The sequence below is a fragment of the Carlito syrichta genome, unplaced genomic scaffold (genome assembly GCF_000164805.1).
Source record: "Carlito syrichta isolate Samal-C Ts95f unplaced genomic scaffold, Tarsius_syrichta-2.0.1 Scaffold304734, whole genome shotgun sequence".
Lineage (NCBI taxonomy): Eukaryota > Metazoa > Chordata > Mammalia > Primates > Tarsiidae > Carlito > Carlito syrichta.
In genome coordinates this window covers 862,749-880,707 of record NW_007248830.1, presented here as the reverse complement: position 1 = coordinate 880,707, position 17,959 = coordinate 862,749, and the positions used below count along the sequence as shown (strand labels likewise).

At 36.3% G+C, this 17,959-nt stretch overlaps 1 protein-coding gene across 1 annotated transcript in view; it reads right to left on the bottom strand.

The window, feature by feature from the left end:
* INPP4B (inositol polyphosphate-4-phosphatase type II B) overlaps window positions 1-17,959 on the bottom strand; it is a 433,157-nt gene that overhangs the window by 115,674 nt on the left and 299,524 nt on the right. The window contains exon 15 of the mRNA XM_008060793.1: window positions 9,098-9,301. Within this exon, the coding sequence (XP_008058984.1) occupies window positions 9,098-9,301 (204 nt within the window). The remainder of the gene's footprint in view (window positions 1-9,097; window positions 9,302-17,959) is intronic.

Genomic DNA, 17,959 nt, shown 5'->3' with positions numbered 1-17,959 from the left:
ACCTAGATAATTCTTCTTTTTCTCATTGGTCTTCAAAATGAAACCTTCATTCAGAGCAGTCTCCTGGCTGTCCTAGAAACATGCTGTTACATTAAATCAACACATATTTACCAGGCTATATGCCTGCTCAGTGCTCAACATCAAAGATGTGAAGGACACCTTGGAGGAATTAACACTTCTAATATCTTGACACATGTTGACTTTTATGCCAAGAACACCTTCTCCCTTATCTTCCATCAATCTAAATGTTCATCCTTTCATATTCCACCATCTCCAAGAATTCTTCATGCTTCTCTCTCTCTCCACTCTCTCTTTCCTTAACACTATTTCTTTATTATTTACAGATTTTTTTTTTTGAAATTTACATATATAATTGTATGTATTTATTATGTACAACTTGATGTTTTAAGGTACATAAACATTGTAGAATGACTAAATCCAGCTATAAATTTAATATATGCATTACCTCACATAGTCATTTTTGTGGTGAGAACCCTTAACTTCCACTTAATATTGGATTACAGGTTCGGTGGCTCAGCCTGTAATCCCACACCTTTGGGTGGCTGAGGTGAGTGGATTGCCTGAGCCCGAGGGTTCAAGACCCACCTGGGCAACTTGGCGAGACCTCATCTCTTCAATAAATCAAAAATTAGCTGGGCGTGGTAGTGCGCACCTGTAGTTCCAGCTACTTGGAAGGCTGAGGCGGAAGGATCACCCCAACAGGTCGAGGCTGCAGTGGCCGGGAGTGGTCACTGCACTCCAGTCTGGGCGACAGAGTGAGACTCCAACTCAAAAAAAAAAAAAAAAAACATCTCTTGTACAACATGGTGACTATAGTTAATAACACTATTGATTTCTAATAGACAATAGGCTATAGAAGGGAAATGATTATTATTTATTAATCCTTTTATTCTCAGGTCCTGGTCCTTGAGAGGTGATAGATCAATAAAAGAAGAAGGAATAAAAAAAGAATGAAAGATGGAAGTGATTATTTCTCCATCTTTTCCAACTCTCTAACCTTTTTCTGAATATGTTGGCATTTTTAATATGCATCACACAACTTCCTGAATTCTTGGAATATCTTTCAATAGCTCTGCTTGTTTCGTGAGTGCTAATCGTCTTACATGAATTAGCTGATATGCCTGTTAAGATCAGGTTTCGTATAAGTGCCTATAGCACTGCTCACACTATTTATACTTCATGAACATCTGTTGATTGATTTAATAACCTGCTATTTAGGAGTGAAAAGAAATTATAGTACAAGTATAAGAAGTTCTTAGTAAATGTGCAGTTCAAATTGAAGCTAGAACCAAGCTCATACTCTTAATGGCTGAGTTCACTCTAATAAATGCCACATCATACTAAAGCCTTGAATTTGGTAAAAATATTAAAGCATTTGTTTAATAATAAGAGGGAAAATTCCACTGATTGACTAAAGCTTTTAATTTTAAATTGGTAATTGGATGTTATCCACACACCATTAGATACTTGCACAACTGGATGGAGTGTATGATATTATCAGTTAGTGTGCTGCATACAATCTTTTTCAAAGATTGATTCTTTCTAACTCTGTGTACCCTGACTCAAGTCAATAGTCCCACTACATAGACGTCAGCATTTCCTTTACTTATTTACTAATTTTGGAGTTTCAAAAATTCCTATTTAGGGAGTAATAGGAATACTAATCCTATTACCCTAACCGAGAGTACTTGATTTCAATATAATAATACATTTTAACATGTATGTGTGCAAGTTTTCACATTCATTATACACAGGCACATCAAAATATCTGACATTAAATAAAAGTCCACACAGTATCCAAGGGGGAGGATGGCATTCAATATAAAACCATAAGAAAATCATTACATTATTTTATATAATAACTACATTATTTCACTACATAATAGAAATAAAATATCTATTAAAATACAAGTCTGAGTTAGAGGATGAGCTGCTGAGTCAGCAAGTCCATGCATTCATTTATCCCTACATTAACTCTGAAAAATACGTTGAGCTAGTGCGGATAAAACACTGTGTTAGGTGTGATAAAACAGGGGACTGAGGGTAAAACTATTAACTGCATGTGGAAAAATCTAGAAATTGGCAGGATTTCATGAATATGTATGCACATAAAGATCTCATTTGGGGTTTCTTTTCTTTAATAGAACATTTGTGCATTTTAATGGACAGTCATGAACTTTGCTTAATCACCTTTTGTGGACTTTAATATTGGATAAGTATGCAAAGCACATTTCTCTTGGGTGAAATAGACTGGAGAAGTTCAGGAATGTTTCCCATCCATCAAGAAAACAGATGATAGAACACACTCACTTGCCATATAGGGAGCAACTAGACTCATTTTCCCTGCCTTTGCCTGCCCTTTCTGATGGGAAGAGTGAATGCTCTCAATGTCTCCTCCTCATTTTAAGATTAACAAAACTATACAACCCCATTATCTGTGACTTAGGGATGAAAAAGAGAAAGCAGGGACAAGGGAGAAATAGTCGCTTTCAATTTACCTTTGCTGGGAAATATCTGGAGAAATCATTTCCGTGTAACTAGGACCTTTGTGATCTAGATAAGCAAATAAAGTTAAAATTCCCACCACTGGATTTCTGGAGGCTTATAAGGGTCTCATCAATCATGTTCTTAGTTTTGTCATCTGTGATGTTCAAGGTCCACCTTGAATTTTGCCAATTCCTAAGTTTGAAGATATTTTGAAAATGACTTGAATAGTCATAACAGAGTTTATTAAGACACTAGGATATATGAACTAATAAGGGGCCATATTTTGAAGATGGCTAGATTTGCCATCTTAGAGCCAATTAAGAATTAAGAAGAGAAGAATATCACTGGGTACATTTCACCAGAAGAAAGAAATAAAACTCCTCAAAATAATTTATAAATTCAAGTAGGAAAAAAGGTACTAAACATAGTGCAGGATTATATTAAATTTAAATATTCTCTGTTTCAAAATAAGACAAATAGGAATAATAATTTTCAGACAAACTTCAAAATCATTAATTCAGTCTATAAATGTATATTGAGTACATTTGGTATGCGAGCGCTCCATTAATTGTGGGGCTACAACAGTGAACAAGACATTGCCTTTTTCCTATAGGAGCTTATAAAGATCATGAACACATCGAGGAAACAGACACAGAAAACTGATTATAATTATATATTCGTTATGCTGTATGTTCACAGAAAGAATTAATGCTTTATTTTACAAAATGATTTGGAGTTGAATACACAAATACACACATACATACACAGCTATACATCTACCTATTTTATCTATCACTTACAAAATTTAGAAATAAACAACCATATTTTAGCTGATATATTACTTATTTGAGTAACTGAGTTATAAGGTGTTGCTTTGAAAAAGTTTAATCATAGTTTAGTATCAAGCAATTCATAAGAATTAATTACCTCTAAAGAATGAGAAAGATTTCTTTCTTTCTTATTAAGATCAGACTAGTGATCTTCCATAACATGATTTTAGCCACTCAGAGAACTGAACAAAATCTCTTTTGAATATCAATTTGTATAGGTACTCTGCATTATGTATGGCCTAAACTTTTTTCCCTTGGAGGTAAGGTCAAAACTGGGTACAGTTGAGAATACAGATCACTATAGATTGGCTGTGGAGGCATCTGGCTAAATATGTTTTATCCACAACAGTCAGCAACGTTTTACAACTCTCTATGCTCACTGTTACCAATTATGGCAACATAAACAGCTCTTTAACACTCCCGTCAAGCTTAGGCATTCAATCTAGACATCACTACGGAAAGGTATAGTATAAAATGAACTGTATGACATTGGTAAGGTACATATCAAGGTCACTCATATAAATCTCATTCCAAAACACAATCTTTGGTAGTATTGAGAATAGAGTAGCCACAAGTTTTTTTAGGTTTTATAGACTTTATTAATAGGATGTTTGATGCAAATATTACTATAAATTTGTGCTACTGTTTCTAAATTCTATTAAACTATTGAAAAATTATTATGAATTAATATAGCTAATTCATTATGCTTATGTACTATAAACATATTTACATAATAAAAAAATGGCAAATTTTCTTCTACCTTAACAATGAAGGCTACATTTTCAAATTTTGATTTATGCTTATAACATGAAGAAGAGAATTAATTGAGTTATTTTGATGCTGACGTGTTGCCTGATGTAAATATTTGGTTCAATTAAAAATGGTTTTGGGATATGCCTAAATAATAAGAATAGTTTTTTTCCTAGTTCTGCACTTTGCTGGAATGGACCAGAATATAAAGGAACAGAAATTTATTTTTTAAAACAATTTCTTTGAATGGGATTAGGCAGATTTAACCCTATACCCATTAGTATAGTAATGTTGAAATTAAATCACAGTGCGCTAAAGAATAGTAGAATTACTGGAAGCCAAAGAACTAGGTCAACTAAATAGTTTGGTTAGATGACATGGTTTCATGTTTTGGACAAACTAATCTTGGAATCCCAGCTGCTGGAAGCATCTGTTCTAGAGATGTAGAGAAAGAAAAGCAATATGTCATCTTTACTGACTAAAAGATGAAGAATGCTATGTTAGTCTATTTCTTGGCACAGATTGTCATAAAATCCCAAATATTCCTTTGGGGTTTGATTGTTTACTAACTTTTCAGAAAAGTAAACCCTTAAAGCTTTCAATTATTTAATAAGTAAAATTCAGCAAATGACATTTTGTAAGCATTCATTTTAGTTTCAATCCTCACCATATTGACTACATAATTATTAACCAGATTCGTTTGTCATCAATTTTGTTAGCAAAATGAGTTGAAAAGAGAAAGAACAGCCTTACACTAATTTAGAGTAAATAGGGATTCTCTTTCTTGACCTCAAAAGAATGGCTATCAGCTGAGTAGGATTTAAGAGTAATTTACTAATACATATTCACTCCCCAAATATTTATTATAGGAAGCTAAATACTGTTAGGTAATTGCTACAGTCACTATCAGAAATTAAGTAAAACAAATAGATTTTTTTTTAATGGTGCTTATTTGAGAACCTAGCCCAATTTAACTGACCAGGGAATATTTTCATATAATGTCATAGAAATCCAATTAAATTAATTTAAAACACTGAATTACTTCCAGAAGTTGACTTAGACTTGTAATCAGCACTGAAACTTTTCTAACAACTAATTAAGAGAGTACAAAAAAGTTATGTTGCCAATTCATTTACTAGCACAGTCTCTGAAGGCATTTTTCAATTAGCTACATTTTCTTTGGATTTACTCAGTTTGTCAAAGTTAGCTAAAGCTTTGAGAATAATGTTAAATGTTTGTGACTGTGGTGAAATATTCTTTCCGTCTTTTGTAAGGGATTTCTATCCCTTGAGGTAGGGATCCTTTTACTAGAAAGTAGTTGCTAAGGAAAATCAATGAGAATGTTATATAACAATCAAACTTGGTTAGTGTTTGCAAAAAGAGCGAAATTATATTAGAAGGCGAGAACTAGAAGTAACTTTTTCTGAATGGGAAAGATTTTCTTGTAATTGCGGTAAAATATAGACAAAGCATTTATATGCTTTCTAGAAACAACGGGTTCTGGAGGAGATTCAGAAAAAAGTAGGAAAAGAGATGTAGAGGGAAATGCAAGCCATCATTATTTCTCTATTCTTTAACCAATAGAAACTGAGATGACATACCTTCACCAACTGGGGACAAAAAATATTAGAGACTGTTTTTTTTGGGGGGGGGGATGGAGTCTCACTGTCACCCAGACTGGAATGCAGGGGCATGCTCATGGCTTTCACAGTCTCAACCTGCTGGGCTCAGGCAGTCTTTCCACCCCAACCTTCCAAGTAGCATGTGCCACCACGCCAAGTTATTTTCTTTTTAATTGTAGAGACAAGGTCTCACCAAGTTGCCCAGGCTGGTCTTAAACCCGTGGGCTCAGGCAATCCTCTCCCCTGAGCCTCCCAAAGTGCTGGAATTACAGGCTTGAGCCACCTCGCCCGGCTAAGACTTTTTTTTTTCTAGTGTGAAGACTAGGGAAGTATTACCAAGAGAATAATTAAGGGGAAGCAAGAATAAGCAAACAACCATGCAAATTGATACTCCCACCTTGGGCCAGTCCTTCACAAAGAATGGAATTGTTCCCAAATGTTTCAAATGTGGATAATGAGCTCAGCTACCCATTTCTTCTGTGCCTGTTTGAAAACTTTACCACCCTTGCCCTCCAGTCGTTTCCATCCCTTTCTTTTAACACATAATTCTATTATACTGATAAAAGCAGACCTTAGCCCCATCCACACTCACAAATGTCAAATAGAGCTTTACTTCCTTCCTGTGACAGAAGAGAGCACTTCTACCTAGGACTTGTCCCTCCACCTGCCTGCTAGCATTGATTCTTTCTTCTCTCACAAGGACCTTGATCCATCAGTTATCACCTCTGTGCCTCTCAGATGGCCTTCGAGATATAAACATGCTCAAACTTCACCAACTTTGAAACGAAACAAGTAATTAACCAGCAATAATCACACACACATGCATACACACGCACAGTCAACTACCTCTCTGTGTATATCAACTACTGTCTGTTCTTGTCTAAAAGGCCAGCTGATCCTCTTTCTCGAGTGGTTGACTTCTACTCACATTTAAATCTCCAGAATTATTTCCGGAAACCCCACCATGTCTACCACATTCTTGCAGTATTCTGTGTACATCCAGACGAGGCTAGGGGAGTTGCTTGAGACCTTGGGCTGTTCACCTATGTCCCCTGAGTATAGCACAGGCAGGACAGGTGTCAGTAACACCAACAAAGGGAATCGTTCTTTGTAAACCTTCTCAACTAATGATACATTTCCCACATCCTTCCTTCTTTGCCCATCCTAAGACAGTTCTGTTGACGTTTGAGTTGAAGTCATATCAGCAGGAGTTATTGTCTATCATCTGTCTTTTCCAACCTTTCTTGCAACATTTTGTCATTATTTGCTAACATTTTTACCTACCACTAGTCTCTGAGCTCCATGAAATAAGGATCTAGCATTATTTACTTTGACATTTGAAGCACCTACTGGATTGAAGTTCTCAAAAATAATTCAAGAAAAAGGAAACCAAGAGGGAGAGAAGGAGAACAATTTTGAACGGGAGGAGGTGATGGGGGTGAGGAGGAGGGTTTGCACAATACAGTGAGATGAAAATGATAGGCTGGGCTCGGTGACTTAGCCTGTAATCCCAGCACTTTGGAAGGCCGAGGCGAGTGGATTGCCTGAGCCTGCGGGTTCGAGAACTGCCCGGGCAACTGGGTGAGACTTCAGCTCTATAATAAATTCAAAAAAAATTAGCTGGGCATGGTAGCGCATGCCTGTAGTTTCGGCTACTTGGAAGGCTGAGGCAGAAGAATCGCCGGAACCCAGCAGGTTGAGGTTGTGTGGCTGGGAGCGTGCCACTGCACTCCAGCCTGGGCGATAGAGTGAGACTCCAACTCAAAAAAAAAAAAAAAAGATAAAACAAAAGATGCCCAATTTCCACATTCTCACTTGATTGAATATAAAAACGGCAATTATTTGTCAAAAGGTTAACACTTTACATTTAATTAAATAAGATATTTAATATTTTCTATATATACTCAAATTCTTTAAAATTCCCAATTCAAGCTGGATGCGGTGGCTCACTCCTGAAATTCTCACATTTTGGGATCAATAATACTGATCCTCATAAAAAGATTATAGACTTCACATTTCTTAAAATGAAAACATAACAATAATATTACAGTAAGTGTAATAAAATGCTTGTGCCTCGGCCTTTCTAGGCAATAGAGCATCATCCACAGGGGTAAATCATTTATCTCACGACCCCCCTATGAACTAAGCAGAACAGGTGCTGTTATTTTCACTTTACAGTTGAGAAAATTGAACTTCAGAGAGGTTAAGAGATGTGCACACCTTGGAGCTGTAAAAAAAAAAAAAAAATTGAAGAAGAAGGTGGAGGTAATAGGAAGAAATATTAGATTTGCACTTTTGAAAATGCTTCCGTGGGAGAAATGTAATCTTCATCAGCAACATCAAACACTTATTCAGCATTTACCTCTTGAAGCCCAGGTCTGTGCTTCCTGTGATAGAAATTTTACCAAATGAAAGTGTAGGCAACACGTCACAGCCCTTCAGATGGCAATTCTTTTGAGAGACCTGGGTCTTTCAGGTAATATACTCTCCAAACACTCTTAAATTCTAGGGTAGCAAGACAAGTAATTACTAACAAAAAGCTTAAAGTCGAACGCAGCTAGCACACCTTTTGGGGGGTTAAAAATATGATATAGTGGTACAGGATTTCCATGTGTGTGTATGTGTGTGTGTTTATGAAATGTGCATATACTTTGGAGGGCTCTTGGATAATTTATATGTGTTGGTCCAGTGATAACACTGCCCCCTGCCACCTTGCTCCTTTTTATTCTTCCTGTCCTATTCTGCCCAACTAGAATTCCTTTCATCATGTTTTGCTTCTTTTGTTTATTCATCTTTACTAGTTATTTCTTTCAGATTCTTTCATGGGGCCATCCTTCTGCCAGTGTCAGAGTACCCAGAGCAAACTTTCTATTTCATTATAGAAACTCGAGCAAGAGGGATTTAAGACGTTTCCATGCCCACAGTCTAAATGTGAATGCTTTAAAAAAGTGTGCCCAGAACTAAAATAACAGACTGCAACAATGAAAATACTTGTTGCATCCAAGTAGTGGTCATATGGATGATTGTCTACTTTTTTTCTTTAAAAAAACCAATTTTTATGTTTTATATAGCTTGGCAATAAATAAGGAGACATAATATAGAGTCTTGTAATTGTGGCATCTTTGCTTTGATGACAAATTCTTGGTTATACATATGATTCATTTGCTAGCAAATAAATTTTTATATCAAATATGCTTGATCAGGAATATATCTTCCAGATAAAATTTTTCCCTAAGGAAGAGTGTGACCTATTTATCTGCAATCTGTATTACCACTGCTTTCCTTTTTTTTTTTTTCTTTTTAAATAAATAGCAGAACTGTTTTATCATTTTTGCTTTATTTTTCACGGCTAACCATTGAGAAGCAAGTGATCTACAAGAGACTTACCCACTCTTCTTCGTCATAGTCTGAATGATGAGGTATGGAGTCCTGCCTTCTCATTGGTGGGGGCGGGTCTTGGGGACTGCTCTCCTCTGTGTTACTCTTAGGAGAGGATGGCTTCTTAAGAATGCCTCCTGGTCTTGCAGTATAGAGTGCTAAAAGAGCACTCCTCACCAGCTGATCCTTGAAGGCATGTACAAAAAGCTCTGTCTGAAAAGAAATTGACAAGGATTAGAAACACCAGGGTAGGTATCTCGGTATAGCGCTGTGAAAAGGTCAATTGCAGATTTGTTGGTACTTAAGTGGTGCGTAGGGCGGAAAAAGTGCAGACACCAAAGAGAGAACATGATTCATACCAATCAATGGAAAATAGTTTGGTTTGGGGATACTGCCAAGGCCTTAAGTCCTCCTGTTTTAAAGTTAATTCTGAGAGTTTAAATGCACTATAAACACCATCTGTCTCCTCAACTTTCTCCATTTTGGCTCCAAATTCCACCTTTAAAAATGAATTTCACTAGGGATAATCATTTGAACATGTACCTGCTGCAGCTTTCAAGTGATTCCTAACACCCTAAAAGAATACATGTGACCAGTCCATGTATTAAATTTTACATTTTAAACAGAGTTAAAGACAACTTTTTAAAAAATTAGGTCTTTTTTTTTTAATCATCAGGGACAGATCTCAACAGTAGAAATGACATCAGCAGTCTCCCTCATGAAAACGTTGGGCTTTTATTCCGTTATCACCCCCTAAATTGTCTCTTCCACTAAATCATTTCAGTAATGCTCAATGTTAATGAGGTGACACTGAAACTTGGCATGGTAGATTCTATAAGCTGGTGGCAAACACCTAGTAAGCAATGAAAGCTTCCCAACAACAAATATCTTTACAGCTGTACTTTGTAATTTCCTAGTGAAATCTTTAATAGCTTGACCATGTAATAAACTGAAGTATTACAGTACACTTAACATACATGTGGCCTAACAATACGATCAGAGAATAGAGAAATGAGTCAAGCAATGACCCATAGTATGAATATATTCATACTCTGTAATCTGTTAGGAAGGGGTCCTTTAACTCACAGCATTATACTGAATAATAATTGATATCATCACCTTTTAACGAGACACCCTTGGCAATGCTGACTTCACCATTTCTGTAACTCAATGTAATGACTTCTTGGTACACTCTCAGTGTGCAGTCAACAGTTCCATGCCTAACTAGTGGTTACTAAATTGTCTTCAAATCTTCCTGTTGTATCATCAATTAAAAGAAACCAGTTGAGCCACATGCAAAACAAGTGCCTAATAAGAGTTTGTCACATTTGCATAGTTATTTCTTTGCAGTAGATCATAAAATCCTAGAGCTTGAAAGAGATCTTAAAGTTGACTTCATCATTAACTAGATAGAAAACCAAGGAAGAAGTACAGTGATCTGTTTTAGGGCATACTGCTTATTGGTAGCACAAATGAAAGAGATCTGAAGTTTTCTTACACATTCAGTAACTTTTTCCATATTCCACCTGCCATCAAACTAGATGTTTCTGTCCTTTTTCCTCTTCCTCCCTACCTCCAACTCTCCAAGTGTTCTGAACATCTATCAGTTCTCATAATTGTGCCCACCATTGCCCATGTAACTATCTTTATTGCTAAATTCTATTGAATATTGTAAACACTCTGTTAATATATTCATCATACTGCAGTCACCTTGAAGGTGAGAAAACAGGACGTGGAAAACAGGATGTACAAGAATAAATGTTTAGAAATTATTTAGGAATAAATTAGGAAAGCAAAATAAAAAGGCAGCTTCTTCTGGAAAGGCACCAAAAGAAGTGTTCACTGATGCTCACAATGAAGTGTCAAAATAAGAAGGTAATATATAAAAAAACTGATAGGAGAATTGGCTAGACAGAACTCAAACAAGTCAGTAGAGTTATAGGAAAATGAGGAAACATGTTATTTACATAATTTTTCATATAGCACGGATGTGCTCATCAATGTGAATTTAAATATTAAAAAATGGGAATTTACTCCCATTCAGTTCAACTAAACTATTTCTCTGTTGATGGTTTCAATAAATTCTTTTGATTTATTTTTAGAGCAAAACAGCTTGCCTTCTTTGAATTCCTACTACTACAGCTACCGTCCCACAATACTCATAATTACCATGTAGCTAAATATCTATTCACACCCAATGAAATCTTCTCCAGCACTTGTAATCACCATCATTTTCTTCCCATAGCAGGCACATGCAGAGATTCCACTTCATTTATTCAAATCTCATTTGATTTGATTTACCACCAAAGGCAAGGAAGAGAATGCAGTAGCTTCTAGCAGTTTTACAACCTAGAATTTTCTTTGGATAACTGAATATAACACACAAAATCTTACACACAATAATAACTCATCTTTTACTTTCTGCCTTCACTGACAAAATATATCTGACTCCTTGGAAACTCTCTGGATCACCAGTGTCCTGTGCATAGAATCACATTTAGTTAGAAAATATCCAAATATTCCATTGCAATATTCATGTGACCAGGAAAAATCTTAATTTCTTTTTTTTAAATTTTTTATTTTAAAGACATGGGGTACAATTCAGGGTTAGGTATACAAATGTCTATTACGCAGGTACTCTTGTTGATGAGGTGTGGCCCCTTAATTTCTTTCTTTCTTTTTTTGAGTTTGAGTTTGAGTTTGAGTCTCACTGTCGCCCAGGCTGGAGGGCAGTGGCACTCTCACAGCCACTGCAGCCTCAACCTGCTGGGCTCAAGTGATCCTTCTGCCTCAGCATTCCAAGTAGCTGGAACTACAGGCATGCACCACCATGCCCAGCTACTTTTTAAAAACAAAATTTATTGTAGAGATGAGGTCTCGCCAAGTTGCCCAGGCTGGTCTCGGACCTGTGGGCTCAGGCAATACCTTGGCCTCCCAAAGTGCTGGGATTACAGGCATGAGCCACCCCATCCGGTTCCCTGAATTTCTTTTTTGACACAGCACTACTTAGTAGTGTAGACTCTGGATGTTTTACAGTCAACATAAATCAGCTTGAGGAGATTAATGTAGTCACATAATCTCAACACTGCTGAATACGGTAGTGCTACTTATCTGCAGTTTTGCTTTCCTGCAGTCTCAGTGACTGGCAGTCAATCTCTGTTTAAAAATATTAAATGGTAAATTGAAGAAATAAACCATTTGTTAGTTTTACATTGTGCAGCTGTTCTGAGTACTGTGATGAAAACTTGCACTGTCCTGTCTCACCTTGCCTGGGACATAATCATTCCTTTGTCCAATGGATTCATGTCATATAATGCTGTCTGCCCCTTAGTCACTTAGCAACCATCTCGGTTATCAGGTTGACTGTCACATTATTGCTATGTTTGGGTTCCAGTAACCCTACACAGTTGCCTGACGCTATGTCACACAAGCTTATGCCAGTCACCTTACTTCATCTCATCACGTAGGCATTGTGTCATCTCACACAGGGAGAGGGGGAGTACTGAAAAGCAGAATATTTTGAGACTATCTTGTTGAGAAAGATAGAATCCCCTTGTACATAACTTTTATTATAGTATACTGTTATTATTTATTTATTTAGTGTTTTTGAGACAGGGTTTCACTCTGTTGTCCAGGCTGGAGTGCAGTGGCAAGATCATGGCTTGTTGCAGCCTCAGACTCCTGGGCTCAAGCGATCCTCCTGCCCTAGCCTTTTGGTTACCTGAAACCACAGGCCTAGTCAATTTATATTTTTTTTTTTGTAGCGACAAAGGCTCACTATATTGCCCAGGCTGATCTTGAACTCCCGGGCTCAAGCAGTCCTCCCATCTCAGCTTCCCCAAGTGCTGGGATTACAGGTGTGAGTCACTGCACCAAGCCAATTGTTCTATTTAATTATTAGTTATTGTTGTTACTCTCTTACTGTGCCTAATTTATAAATTAAACTTTATCATTGACGTGTATGTGTAGGAAAAAACGGGTTTGGTACTATCTGGGAATTCAGGCATCCATTGGGGGTCTTATAACATAGCCCCCAAAGATGAGTGGGAACTGCTGAATTGCTGTTCTTGCAACTGGGCTGACATTAGAAAGGCGGAAGTCATGGAAAGGATGTGACCATGTCTTCAAGTTACCTATGGACTGTTTTGAAAACCTTTTTCTCTTTTTCTGACTCAGTTTGCACTACATTAGATGAAAGAAGAAAGGCTGTCTAAATGTTATCATAGGGATAGGCAAAACAATTTATTTTAAATATCAGCTTAAAAATATCATAAAAAGAAAAAATTCTAAACCTAAGGCAGATCTATTTCATTTTTTGATATTGGAAAATGAAAGGGAAATGCTATCTTAAAAATGAAATATTTTCTAGAGTTACTGGCATTTTTTCAATTCATATCCCCATACAACTATTCTTCAAAGCAACACACAGAATTATCTGCAAATATAAAACTACTAAAAATTACTCCTCCTGGGGAAGAGTGATGGGAATTTCCTAACTTCCTGAATATTAATGGCAGAGGAATAGTTAGGGTCTGTTCATTTAAAACCACTTTTTTTTCACTAGAGAGCTCAACAAATTAAGCGAAGTCCTATTCTATTTAGAATCTCCTTATTCTCACTGAAAAAAAAGTAAGGCAAAGCCTAATTCCATCTGTAATACAGAAGCAGCCAATGTCATAAGCAAGTGATTATTATTTTAGTAATCATGTATTCAGCAAGAAAATCCTGTTTATTTTGCTATTTTATGTTCTTTAATTATTTGATTAAAAACTAGTTCTATGCTCTTTTATTAGGGCACTTGATGTGTGTTCAACATTCCATAAAGGAAAGATTATTAGATTAGCAGGCAGGAGGTTACTTGACATGTGGACAACTCATATATATTATCCACTTGACCTTGGATTAATGACATAACTACTTTTCCGAGTTTGTACAAAATTGCAGTGCCTACCTGTGAAACTCAAGATAGTTCATTGTAAACTCTTAAGCGTACTCACCTATTTAATGCTCTCCTCTTTTTAAAAGAAATTTTCTTTTTCTTTTAAAATTTCTATTTATTTACAGAGATAGGGTTTCACTGTGTTGCCCAGGCTGGTCTCAAACCCCTGGCCTCAAGCAATCCTCCTGCCTCCACCTCCCAAAGTTTTGGGATTACAGACATTAGCCACAGCACCAGGCTCAATTCTTATCTTTCTTGACTGATTTTTACAATTTCTTTTTTTTTGACTCATTATCTTCTGTTCACCCAAAATGGGGCATATTGCTTTCCAAGGGACCTTTAATCACTTCCTCAAAAGCATTTTTTTTCATTGATAATGTGACCCATTTTTTTTTCATAGCTTTAACTATCATCTTTATGCTGAGGTCTATAAAACTCATCACTGTATATCTCCTGAACCAGCTCTATTAACTAGTTCTACTAAGAGATTTGAGTTAAGAAGCAGCAGCCTGGACTCATGTTGCTGCTGTTGTCTGTTTTCAGTAAACTTGTTATTTCCACCTGAGTAGTATTAGTACTATTCAGCAACTCAAGAGTCCAAACTTCTGAATTTTCCTCAGGGATATCTATTTGCTAGATGAGTCATCAGTTTCTACCGATACCTTTGCAACAATTTCAAAAACTGGCTCTTACTTTACCTTTTCATAGCCAGTCCCAGTTAAGATCCTATCTACATTCCGTGTGGATACTTCACGCAGTCTGTTTACGGGTTGGTTCAGTTTTCTTCAACTAACTTTTCTTTCTTGGATGTTATCCAAAAGCCACCAATATTCAAATATAGACTGCTGAGCTCAGCCTTGAACTACAATACAAATACAACCCCACATCTGTATTTTGAGCAAGCTCCCCCAAAAGCACTACTGACATTTCGTGATGCTCAATTATGTCCAATAATTAAATCCACTGTCCTAAAGCAGCCTATGTACTGTTAACCCTTCCTGACCCAACAACCTTCTCAGTGCCAGCAGAATAGATTTTCTCTTGAATCAATAACCAGGAGTTTGGTGTCTAGATAATATTGTGTCTTCTTAACTTTATGAAACATTGCGAAGCTTGCACATTTCCAAAGTGTGCAAATAACTGTAGACCTACCAGTGACACACGAAAGTTCCAGTTACATCCTCCTCGGCTCTTTATCTTCAGTCTTCTTGCTTTTAGCTATTCTAGTAGGTGGTGAGTGGCATTTCACTGTAGTTTGAATCTGCATTTTTCTAATGATCAATGATGCTAATCACCTTTGCCTGTACTTAATTGCCATCCATATAACTTCTGTGTTGAAACATACTTTGAATTCATTTGTACATTTTTAAATGAGTTGACTGTAGTATTATTACACTGCAACAATGCTTTATATATTCTGATACAAGTCCTTTGACAGAGTTTTCTCCTAATTCATGACTTGCTTTTCACTTTCTTAACAGTGTCTTCTTAGAGATGTAAGTTTTAAACTGTGGTAGTCTTATGCATCATTTTTTTCTTCGCTTACTCATGCTTTTTGCTTTTTGTGATCTAAGAAATCTTTGCCTAACCCAAGATGGCAAAAATTTTCTCCTATGTTTTCTTCTAGAAGTTTGTTTGCTTACTTTTATTATTTTAGGTTGTATATTATGAGTTAATTTTATAGACGTACGAGGTAAAGATAATGGTTCCTTTCTTTTTTGTCTAAGGAATCCAATTGTTCCTACATAACATGTTGAAAAGATACTTTTCCTAATGAATTTCTTCTGTGCTTTTGCCTAGTAATTTGGATATTTAGTCTATCTCTAGACTCTTTATTCTTTTCCATTAAACAGTATGCCTATGCTACACGGATATGTTACAAACCACATGATATATTGATATTATTTTTGTTTGAAAGAGTAAATATGTTTAAGAAAATCAAATGAGCCGGGCTGGGTGGCTCTGCCTATAATCCCAGCATTTTGGGAGGCCAAGATGAGTGGATTGCCTGAGCCTGCGGGTTCGAGGCCAGCCCAGGCACCTTGGCAAGATCTCATCTATACAATAAACAAAAAAAATTAGTTGTAAGTCTGAGGTGGAAGGATCGCCAGAACAGCAGGTTGACACTAGGGTGGCCGTGAGCGTGCCAAAAAAAAAAAGAAAATTAAATGTTTGAATTTTTTAAAAAATCTATTTACAAATTTACCAGTTCTGGCACTCTCTATCCTTTTTGTGTAAATTCAGATTTCTCCTGGTATCCTTTCCTTTTTTCTGAAGACTTTCCTTTGACATTTGTTGTAGAGAAAGTTTGCTATGAAATCTCTTAGCTTTTCTTTGTCTGAAATGGTCATTATTTCACATTTATTTTTGAGAGACATCTTCTCTAGTTATAAAATTATAAGTCAACTTTTTTTTAAAGATGTTACTTAATTTACTTTTGGCGTGTATTAGTGTTTAATAAGAAGTCTGCTATCATTTTCATTGGTGTTCCTCAGCACTGATGGCGCTTTTTCTTTCCTAGTTGACTTGACAGTTTTTTCTTTATCTCTGTTTCTCAGCAATTTGATTATAATGTACCTGAGTTTCTTTTTTATATTTGCTCTGCTTGGAGTGCAATGAGCTTTTTAGGTCTATAGTTTTAATGTTTCATAAAAAAAAAAAAAAATTGACCACCAGTTCTGCCAATATTTTTCTGCTTCTCTCTCTCTTTTTTCCTCTAGGATTCCAATTGTACATAGGTTAGACATCTTAGTATTGCTCTCTCTCTGTAAGTCACTCATGTTTATGTTCTGGTCTTTTTTTTTTTTTTTTTTTTTTTGGTCTTTTTCTCTCTGTGCTTTGTTTAGGTCGTTTCAAAAGCTATGTTTGCAAGTTCTCTAGTCGTGTACAATTATCAACTACTGTTAATTCAACCCAATATAGATCTTAATTTCAGAAATTACATTATTATTTTACATTTTTTAAGTTATATTTGATGCTTTTTTAAGTCTTCCATTATATTTTTCATCCTAGTCAGATGCTTCTCTGATTCTCTAAATATACAAAGGGAGACCCCCCCCAAAAAAACAGAATTATCTTTGAGGGCAGGCCCCTTGTACTATAGGCTTCCCCCACTAGTAAATGTTCTAGGAACTCATTGGCATCAGTGTACCAGCTAGCATTTTTGTAAGAGCCTTTATTTGGCTTTGGTAGATTTTTTTTTTTTTTTTTTGAGATTCTTTAAACAGATTTGCCCATTTCATGCTGGGTAATTTACAAGCACACCTCCCCACACTGCACTGAGTATTCAATAGTTTTTGGCCAAAAATGGCATGACCCCTTTGCCCCTCACTCCCTATTCACCCAGTATCTTGAGTGACCTTTTTGTTTCCCTGGATAAAAAAAAGTCTTCAAAGGGAAATGCTCTGCCAATATGGAAGAGGTAAACCAACAACAAAAAATGGCAGAAACACTAAAAGACATCAAAATTGACGAGTTCAAAAGCTGTTTTGAACCATGGAAAAGCATCTCAATGGCTACATGAAACAGAAAATACTTTAAACATGACTGAAGTTTAAACGTGTAAGAATAAATATGATTTTTTAATAAATAATTTCTGGGATTTTGGGGTCCCCCCTCTGTTGGGAGCCGGCCATGGAGGCCCACTGAGCGTTAGGGATCAGGAAGGGCCATTGACCCTGAGACCACTAGGATGCATTCGGGAGCTATTTGACCCCATTTCCTCCCCCTTTCTACTCAGTACTAACCAGATTAAGCTCCTGTGAGCTCAAAACATAAAAACTCTGAGACCGGGATGAACACAAGCTAACTTTAGAAGCTCATTGCTCCCATTCTTCTGCAAATTGCAGTTTTGGCTTTCACACAACTTATAATTCAAACTTGTGTCTCATCTAAGAACCTTAGTATTGGTCACAGGCTTCTGGGTCATGATC